Source organism: Rutidosis leptorrhynchoides, chromosome 4 (assembly GCF_046630445.1).
Source record: "Rutidosis leptorrhynchoides isolate AG116_Rl617_1_P2 chromosome 4, CSIRO_AGI_Rlap_v1, whole genome shotgun sequence".
NCBI classification, from domain to species: domain Eukaryota; kingdom Viridiplantae; phylum Streptophyta; class Magnoliopsida; order Asterales; family Asteraceae; genus Rutidosis; species Rutidosis leptorrhynchoides.
This window is the reverse complement of record NC_092336.1, coordinates 84,530,186-84,539,192: the sequence shown is the minus strand read 5'-3', so window position 1 is coordinate 84,539,192 and position 9,007 is coordinate 84,530,186. Positions and strand designations below refer to the sequence as shown.

The 9,007-nt window shown below is 37.2% G+C and overlaps 3 protein-coding genes across 4 annotated transcripts; 2 read left to right on the top strand and 1 right to left on the bottom strand.

The window, feature by feature from the left end:
* Nucleotides 1-2,150: 2,150 nt before the first annotated feature.
* LOC139845601 (phytolongin Phyl2.2-like) lies at nucleotides 2,151-2,897 on the top strand. The gene has a single exon (XM_071835864.1). It carries the CDS (start codon nucleotides 2,151-2,153, stop codon nucleotides 2,793-2,795), a length of 645 nt encoding a protein of 214 aa, XP_071691965.1. The 3' UTR covers nucleotides 2,796-2,897.
* A 271-nt stretch (nucleotides 2,898-3,168) lies between these two features.
* Nucleotides 3,169-5,243, bottom strand: LOC139845616 (uncharacterized). 2 transcript variants are annotated; one of them, XM_071835876.1, is made up of 5 exons: nucleotides 5,167-5,243; nucleotides 4,769-4,855; nucleotides 3,613-3,685; nucleotides 3,470-3,525; nucleotides 3,169-3,388 (listed from the first exon to the last, which is right to left on the bottom strand). In XM_071835876.1, the coding sequence occupies exons 2-5, from the start codon at nucleotides 4,819-4,821 to the stop codon at nucleotides 3,280-3,282; spliced, it is 291 nt and encodes a 96-aa protein (XP_071691977.1). In that variant the 5' UTR covers nucleotides 4,822-4,855; nucleotides 5,167-5,243; the 3' UTR covers nucleotides 3,169-3,279. The 2 variants fall into 2 exon arrangements, with proteins under 2 accessions (XP_071691977.1, XP_071691978.1); XM_071835877.1 differs by having other exon boundaries at nucleotides 4,769-4,858; nucleotides 5,167-5,230.
* A 684-nt stretch (nucleotides 5,244-5,927) lies between these two features.
* LOC139840783 (uncharacterized) lies at nucleotides 5,928-8,262 on the top strand. Its single transcript, XM_071831030.1, has 4 exons — nucleotides 5,928-5,996; nucleotides 6,220-6,936; nucleotides 7,093-7,374; nucleotides 7,789-8,262. The coding sequence occupies exons 1-4, from the start codon at nucleotides 5,928-5,930 to the stop codon at nucleotides 8,260-8,262; spliced, it is 1,542 nt and encodes a 513-aa protein (XP_071687131.1).
* Nucleotides 8,263-9,007: the final 745 nt, after the last annotated feature.

Sequence of the window (9,007 nt, the reverse complement as noted above, 5' to 3'; positions counted from 1 at the left end):
GAAGGGAAATCGACATATTTATCTTAATAGTATCTCTATTCCTTCTATTATGTCATAACTAACAATATTTATTTTTATATTTTTTAAAAATAAAAGATATTTTTTTATTATTATATATATGAATGAATTGTACACTTTGTATGATCTATATATATATATATATATATATATATATATATATATATATATATATATATATATATATATATATATATATATATATATATATATATATATATATATATATATATATATATATATATATATATATGTTGTAAGCATAAGAAAATACTAAATATAAATATTGGGCATAAGTATCACCCCCATCGAATATGTACACTAGGCAAACGAGATCAGCTATAGAGTGTGTTTGGCACACAGCTTCTTGGAGCTTATGGAAGTTTATTGGAGCTTGAGCTTATGATTTTAATAAGCTTCAAGTCATAAGCTTTGTTTGGTAGACATAAAAATTAGAGCTTATGAAAATCATAAGCTCTTAAAAAAGAAGCTACTTCTAGTAGCTTATGAGAAAAAGTAGAGCTTATGAACTAAAAAATAAGGTCCAGCTAGTTTACCAAACACTTATAAAAAATAATAAGCTCCAGCTACCAGCTTTAAAAATAAGCTCCAGCTCTAGTTCTAGGGTGTGTTTGGCGTAAGGGCTTATGAGAGCTTATGAGAGCTTATGGGAGCTTATGGGAGCTTGAACTTATGATTTTAATAAGCTCCAAGTAATAAGCTTTGTTTAGTAGACATAAAAAGTAGAGCTTATGAAAATCATAAGCTCTAGAAAAATAAGCTACTTCGGGTGTGTTTGGCGCAAGAGCTTATGAGAGCTTGAGCTTATGATTTTAATAAGCTCCAAGTAATAAGCTTTGTTTGGTAGACATAAAAAGTAGAGCTTATGAAAATCATAAGCTCTAGAAAAATAAGCTATTTCTAGTAGCCGGAGCTACTAATAACCCATAGGGTGTGTTTGGATGAAAGTAGCTGAAGCTGGAGCTTGTAGCCGGAGCTGGAGCTTATGAGATAGAGCTGGAGCTGGAGCTTATTTTTTAAGCTGGTAGCTGGAGCTTATTATTTTTTATAAGTGTTTGGTAAACTAGCTGGAGCTTATTTTCCAGTTCATAAGTTATACTTTTTTTCATAAGCTACTAAAAGTAGCTTATTTTTTCAGAGCTTATGATTTTCATAAGCTCTACTTTTTTTCTCTACCAAACGAAGCTTATGACTTGGAGCTTATTAAAATCATAAGCTCAAGCTCCTATAAGCTCCCATAAGCTCCAACAAGCTCGTCACCCAAACACACCCTATGAAAAAAAGTAGAGCTTATGAACTGGAGAATAAACTCCAACTAGTTTACCAAACACTTATAAAAAATAATAAGCTCCAACTACCATAAGCTCCAGCTCCAGCTCTAGCCTATAAGCTCCAGCTCCAGCTAATTTCATCCAAACACACCCGGAGTAGCTTATGAAAAAAAGTAGAGCTTATGAATTGGAAAACAAGCTCCAACTTATTTACCAAACAATTATAAAAAATAATAAGCTCCAGCTAACAACTTTAAAAATAAGCTCCAGCTCCAGCTCTATCCTATAAGCTCCAACTCCAGCTATAAGCTTCAGCTCCAGCTAGTTTCATCCAAACACACCCCTAACTTATAAGTTCCAGCTCCAGATTCAGCTAGTTTCATCCAAACACACTAATAAAATGATTTTATCAACATCCAACTATTTGATTTGATATTTGATGGAGCCAACACTATTTTTGTTATAACTAACATAAGATAATTAAAAATAATAAATTCGTATTTCTCTACCTTTTTTTTCTTCATGTTATTAAATAATAAAATAATACTCCGTAATATTCATGAAAAACTAACAATTAAATACGGGGTAGATGTTACGGAGTACATATGAATCAATATACACAGATAAATTAAGATTTAAGTCACCAGCTACTGTTCACCAATATACACTATTCCAGTACCCTGCAGTCGAAATATTTGTAACGTGAATTAGGGGGAAAGCATCCATCATTTTCCATTCATTCCAAACCCTAATCCTCACGCAAACATCATGTTTATGCCATATCTACTCACCAATTGTTCATCTTCTTACTATTCGTTCATATAAACAAAACATCACAACATGAATTGGAACCCTAATTCAATCTTATACACCTGCATTGCAATAGACACTACAATTCTAGCCGAATTTAATTCAAAACATGCAGACGATCTTACAAATCTCGCTACAAAATGCTTGCACAAAACGCCACCGTTTCATTCAACTTTCTCACACACTGTTAACGGTAAAACCTACATGTTCTACATTCAAAATCCTTTTGTGTATTTCGGAATTTTCGATGAATTGCTCGAGAAACCTGAGTGCTTATCGTTTCTCAAAACTGTAAAAGATGCGTTTACTAGTACGATAGATCATCGTAATCATGATACGCTGAGTTTTCATTTTTTTCAAGATGAATTTAGTCCTATGTTTCAGCGAATTCTCGGTTTCGATTCGGAGGTCGATATGATGTCGAGTTTGAATGATTATCATGTAGGAAATTCGGAATCTCTTAGAAGGAAGAAAAGGATTGGATTGGAGGATGAAAAATCGGATGTTTATTCGGACGATGATGCAAGTGTTTCGAGTGGTTGCAGAGTGCAAAAGGGGATGTACATTTGGAAGAAACAAGTTATGGTTGTATTGTCTGTTGATTTGGTTGTTTGTGTTGCTTTATTTATAATATGGCTTTGGGTCTGCAATGGTTTTGAATGTGTTGCCAGTTAAATTGATTTAGTGTTAACTTTCAGTTATAGTTACTTGTTATAGCCGAAAGTATAACGTACGATATACAGCATGTTATAACTGTAAATTAGTAATGTTAGTTAAGGAAAAATTGTGTGTATAGTACAACTTTGTAATGCTCCATACTGATTTGTTGTTTTTTGTGAGTTTCATTTGCTTATTAGTATTGGTTGATGACATGTATGATGTATCTACTGTTTTAGGTTTGTAGTTAAGATTGTTAGTGACAATCCACTAAAATTGAGTTGTTACTTAAATTGTTCATAGTAATGATATTTTTTAGAGTAGTTTAGATAGATCTTGGTCAGATCCATCTTACATATAGGATGTCTCCAAAACCAAACATAGTGCTACAATAAACTTCGATATCCCACACGAGTATATATTATTTTAAAACCGAGTTTACAGACGATATTAAGTAAAAAAAAAAAGAGTGATTAGGAATATAGGTTCTGAGGTTACAATGTTACATGTCCTCACCAAATTGTTCAATTGTTTTGGTAGCTAATGTTAAGACGTCCAAAAAGGCGCTATATGATGCCCGTAGAAATCTGGCTTCAACCGCTTCGAAATGCCTTTATCAAAATAATCAAGAAATATTAGTTAGGCGTATAGAACTAAAGGGTCATTGGTCAACACCAGGTTTGAAAACTCACACTGAAAGTTTCCCATCAGAAACAGTCATTATTCTTCTCACTTTATCTGGTTGAAGCTGAAAAAGAGAAGATGATAATGGTAATTAACGAGCAGACGTAACGTACTGTTTGAAAATGACACAATATATCATAAAAAGGCTAACCTCCTTATCAACAGAAAGTGTCGAATATACTATGTGCGCTTTCTTCTCAGACTTGTAATCTACTTCCAAATCACTGCAAACAAAACGTTATATTATCTCAAATACAATATTTTCAAATTCTTACAAGCTACAAGTACCTTTTTATTGGCGAAAAAACATAATAACATTAACAGATCCAAAGATCAACAAGTACAACCGATATAAAAAAGTAAACCAAAAACGAGCCCTAGTCAACAAAACAACTAAAACCTAAACAGACGGACTCACAAACAGAGTGAAAGTCACGTTTAACTAGGAAATAAAAACGTGACTAAACGCTATAGCATATGGATACAATGGGGGACAAAAGTTTGACTGTTTAGACACATAATTAACAGATGCAGTTGACCGTTAAATAAAGTATGAACCACACTTCAACAATTCCAAAATAGGGAAACCTACGCATCAAAGTAAAAACAGTCAACAAATTCCTAGTGAATAACGCTAACGAGCAAATAGTAAAGTTGAGTATAATATGTCACAAAATGAAGTAAGTCAGAATGATGAGTGACATAATTATGAAAAACTTAACACATGCCTTATAACGAACAATATGCACAACATTTGAGTAACAGTCAAACAATAAAGAAAGGTATTACCAAGATTGAAAAAGGCGTACATGGTCGAGACGGTCGGGACCTTAAAGTGTCGAGGCGGACGTTTTAATATATAAATATATGTATATACACATATTTTAAAGCCAACCATCTTTCGTTGACCAGTTTGTACCTATAATCACTATTACAGCTAATATGATAGGAAAAAGTAACACTAAACTACGTCAATTTTGTTTGATTTGACCGATTTTAACCGAATTTTTAACTTTTGACCGGCGTTGACCCGACCGTTTTCGCCTCCGACCTGACTTTTGACCTTTGACCGACTTATTAGTTGCCGAGATGGAATCGAGACGGACTAGTCACCAAAACGTCACAACAGACTCCGTTCGCAATCATGGGTGTTACGGCTCAATTATGGGTGTTTTCATTCAAGTATCCAAATTATTGGTGACCCAAATTGTTTATATAAAATTTTAAACTAAACTAGTTGAAAACAAGATTATGAAAAACAAAGCAGAAGCTTTATGATACTGGCATGGCATGTAATAGAGACTCACCAGCTAAACTCCCATGAAGATGTGATGGTTTTCTGAGCTTCAATACTATCCATCTTTACACAGAGATGAAATTAAGCTTAACCTACACTGCTAATTACAGTATCTATTCAGTAATGAGCAATCAAATCTTGGAATCTTTTTTGAGCATACTTCCATCATTATGACAACTTAAATTGTGCACTGATCAATTGGGAATTTCAGTTAGGAGAACATAAGCTTATTGGGTCTACAACATTTTGATTTTAGTTTTTTTAGTTTGAATTAAGACAGAAATTTGTCCTTGGATGCATTAAAAAGTGGTAATCATGCTTATTTGATTTGATAACAGTAAGAATTAGGTGAAGATATACACGATGCATGTATATGACTGAGAATTAAAAGACGAAAAAGAAATTTACCAGAATTTCAGAAGTGGATGGTTGCAGGGGAGGTTGTGCGGCGAAAGAATGGCCGGAGAATAAAAGATAGAGATTTGAAGAATGGCCCTTGAAGAACATGGTGGACTCTTTAATTTAAATGGGCTGCCAAAGCCTTAATATGCCCATCAGATGTTTTAGGCCCACAACTCAACTTATTACAGTGAAAATAAAATGGGTCAATCACCAAAATACCCATTTTTTTGAACTTTTCTGAGCTGGTACCCAAAAAAAAAAAACCTTGACAAAATGCCCGCGCAAGGCGCAAGAGACCTTGCGACCTTGCGACTTGCGTCCTTGCGCCTTGCGTCCTTGCGTCCTTGTGTTAAAAAATTAGGTCAAATATAGAAATCAGACACCACATACACACACACACCCCGACACTCAGCTCTTGCGACCACTTTGCGACCGACGGCGATTACAAAGAACCTTGCACTTGCGACCCCCTTGCGACCCGTCTACCCTTGCGACCTTTCTTCTGAGACTCACCACATCACCACCACCACCACCACCATCGCCAGCACCACCGCCATCAGTACATCTCACCACCATTACCATCACCGCCTCCATTAGCATCACCATCACCACCACGATTGAGAAAAAGGAAGAGAAAAAAAACCGACAAAAAACGTGATCAAGATGTCACAAGAACATGTAAGGGTTTCCTTTCAACTATCTCCGTTCGATTACTCCATTTCTATGTCGAAAATGATATATAATTTTTGTTGCACACCAAGTGTTCGATGAAATGCTTCAACGAGCTTGGTGATGCAAAACTCACTTATAATGTTGCTAGATTTGTTAAAGTTACAGTATTTGGAAGCTAACATTTTATAAAAACTGGAACACGATTGTTTTAGGGCTTAAAACTAGAATCTGGTATAGGCGCAAGGAAAGTCTTGCGTCCTTGCGTTTGTCCGTAGTAGCTGGCGCAAGGCACGTCTTGCGTCCTTGCGCCTGTGTGATAAACGAGACGCAAGGTGCGACTTGCGTCCTTGCGCCTGTATTTTTTTTCTGAAAAACTGTCTGTTTCAGGGATATGTTGAGGCGAAGTTGACGATGAAGAATATGCTGAATGTTATACCTCAACTAAAGGCATCAATGACTGAGAATCAACAAAAAATTTTTAGGGGAACTTGTTTTGGTCCTTGGCTAGATCTTTCTTACACCGGCAATGATCCGGGCCTTGTACATGCAATGCTCCAAAGAAAGAGTGAGCGACCGATAGGAATAGATGAAAAGTACCCTGCTGATGATGAGGAAATATGGTTTAGTTTCCGTCCGAATTTCAAAATTAGATTTAGTAGGCGGGAATTTTGTCTCATCACGGGGTTTAAGTTTAGTCGTCGCACGGACATGGCACATTACATTCCCAGAAGTTATGATGTAGAAACACCACCGATTAGACGACGTTGTTTCCCAAATCGTAAAGATAATTCAAACATTACAATTACCGATATCCAAAAGCTTTTATATGATGGTGCTGATTTTGTGGTTAGTGATGATGATGTCGTGCGACTAGCCATTATTTTGATTGTGGAGAGAGCGTTTATGGGTAAGCAAGGGATTCATGTGGTGAGCAAAAAATACCTATGGCTAGTCGAAGACTTTGCTAAATTGAATGACTACCCGTGGGGTAATCGTATTTGGGATGCCACTTACCCCGTAGTTAAAGATGGATTTCAAGCTCGGGAAAGTCAGTTAGAGGTGGGAAAGGGTTATACTTTGGTCGGTTTTATGTGGTCATTTAAGGTAAAAATAAACAAGTTTGGTAGATTTGGTTAATACCTCAACATTTGAATTGTATATTATTTTTTTATGCGTCCTTATTTATTTAACTAATTTTGTAGATTTGGATTCTCGAGGCATATTGATGGATGGGCTACACTTATGTTGAGATATCGTCAGAGGGTTCTCCCCCGAGCAAGCCAGTATTCCACTCCTATTATCCCGACCGACTCGTTTGCGTGTAGTTCTCGATGGACTGTCATGCCATTGGGTTTCCTTTCTAGGCTTGCAGCGTTTCAGTCCTATTATGATGATACACAAAGGGAGGAAGAGAAACGGAAAGAAGCGGAGAAAAGAGGAGAAGTAGCAATCACAGGGGAGAATCCACCTGATTATATGTATTTGATTGGATTAGGGGATGGTAGTGATGAGCTATATCCATCCTGGGCCTATTGTGATAAGGTATGTTTTAATTCCCAATACAAATTTTAGGTTTTGAAGTGTTCTGGAACAGGCGCAAGGTTAAGTCTTGCGTTCTTGCGCCTGGTGTTTTAGGTTGGACGCAAGGTTGTCCTTGCGTCTTTGCGTCTGGTGTTTTGATTTGTTCTGGCACAGGCGCAAGGTTCAGTCTTGCGACCTTGCGTTTCTTTAGTACTGGCGCATGGTGTGACTTGCGTCTTTGCGCCTGGTGTTTTAGGTTTGACGCAAGGTTGTCCCTGCGTCCTTGCGCCTGTTGTTTCTGGTTGACGCAAGGTTGTCCTTGCGTCCTTGCGCCCTATAGTCTTGCGTCCTTGCTTCCATTCTGCAGGCGCAAGGTATGGTCTTGCGTCCTTGCGCCTATTACAGTTTAGCTAATATTGTGTATGTTTTTTGCAGATTTTGATCCCCGTTCACTTTTACGATGCTCAACACTTTATTCTGATTGTGTTGAACTTGGAGGAACAGAAGATATTGGTGTACGATAGTTTGCCCGGTCATGTTGATCAAGAAATTGTCAAGCTCACCAAAGATCTGGGAGATCAATTGCCTGTATACTTAAGAGCAATTGATTACATTAACCAAAAGCAAGACTCCCAGATTGTTGACTACTTGGAAAACAAGGAGAGCATCGAGTTCATGATCGAGGCAGCACCAGTCGTGCCGGTGCAAGGTGGAAGTAATGGGGACTGTGGTGTTTGGGTCTGCATCCATATGGAGAGGGTGATCTTTGGGTGGGATGAAATCCCAAACATTGGAGATCCTAAAAAGGCCGCAGAAGACTACAGAGTGAGAATGGCCAAGACCTTCTTTCGTGCACGCTTTGATACCCAGGAACCTCCACCAAAAGGGAAAGCAAAACATGGTAACTGAGGTTTTATTTTGAAAACTGTAGTTAATTATGTAATTTGTGTATAAAACTGTAAATGTTGTAAACTGTGAACAGGTCCGTAACTGTATTTTTGAAGGCGCAAAGGTGTGTAATCAGACCTTGCGACCTTGCGTCCCGTAATAGCCGTAGACGCAAGGTCCTTCTTGCGGCCTTGCGCCTCGTATTTAGCAGCAGGCGCAAGGTGTTTCTTGCATCTTTGCGCCTTTTTATTAAGCAGGCGCAAGGTGCTTCTTGCGTCCTTGCGCCTGTTTTTGAAACATACGCAAGGTTCATCTTGCGACCTTGCGCCACAACATTTTTATTATTCTTGTAACACTAGCTTGTGCATTCAATATTATAACATATGAAGTAACACACGAAACCACATCATAAAATACTAATTAAAAAATATTACAACAATGGAAGACATCACACCTTAATTTGTTCCTGAAAATAAACGTATTCTAGGAACTAATTACTACCTAAATTGTACGTTGGATAAAACTGAGATTGATAAGCTTGAGATGGTTCGACTGTCTCTTTCGCCTTTGAGGTTGTGTTTCTTGCCCGTTGAGAAGTTGATTCACCTGTTCGGTCATAAGCAGCTGGGCATGTTGATCGAGAATGACCTGGTTCTTTGCAACGACTACAAGTTCTTACTTTTTTTGAAGTTTCTTCACCTTTTGAAGGAATGCGTTTTTTACCTTTAGGACGTCCAGGTTGTCTTTTCTTTAGAACTGGAGGGTG

What these genes read in the sequence shown, in the direction of transcription:
- LOC139845601 (XM_071835864.1), top strand. Translation starts at nt 2,151, where the DNA reads ATGAATTGGAACCCTAATTCAATCTTATACACCTGCATTGCAATAGAC.
- LOC139840783 (XM_071831030.1), top strand. Translation starts at nt 5,928, where the DNA reads ATGAAATGCTTCAACGAGCTTGGTGATGCAAAACTCACTTATAATGTT. An exon ending in CTAGATTTGTTAAAGTTACA is followed by an intron (nt 5,997 to 6,219) that starts GTATTTGGAAGC and finishes TGTCTGTTTCAG; the next exon opens with GGATATGTTGAGGCGAAGTT. An exon ending in GTTTTATGTGGTCATTTAAG is followed by an intron (nt 6,937 to 7,092) that starts GTAAAAATAAAC and finishes AGATATCGTCAG; the next exon opens with AGGGTTCTCCCCCGAGCAAG.
- LOC139845616 (XM_071835876.1), bottom strand. Translation starts at nt 4,821, where the DNA reads ATGGATAGTATTGAAGCTCAGAAAACCATCACATCTTCATGGGAGTTT. An exon ending in CACTTTCTGTTGATAAGGAG is followed by an intron (nt 3,526 to 3,612) that starts GTTAGCCTTTTT and finishes TCTCTTTTTCAG; the next exon opens with CTTCAACCAGATAAAGTGAG. An exon ending in TCTGATGGGAAACTTTCAGT is followed by an intron (nt 3,389 to 3,469) that starts GTGAGTTTTCAA and finishes ATTTTGATAAAG; the next exon opens with GCATTTCGAAGCGGTTGAAG.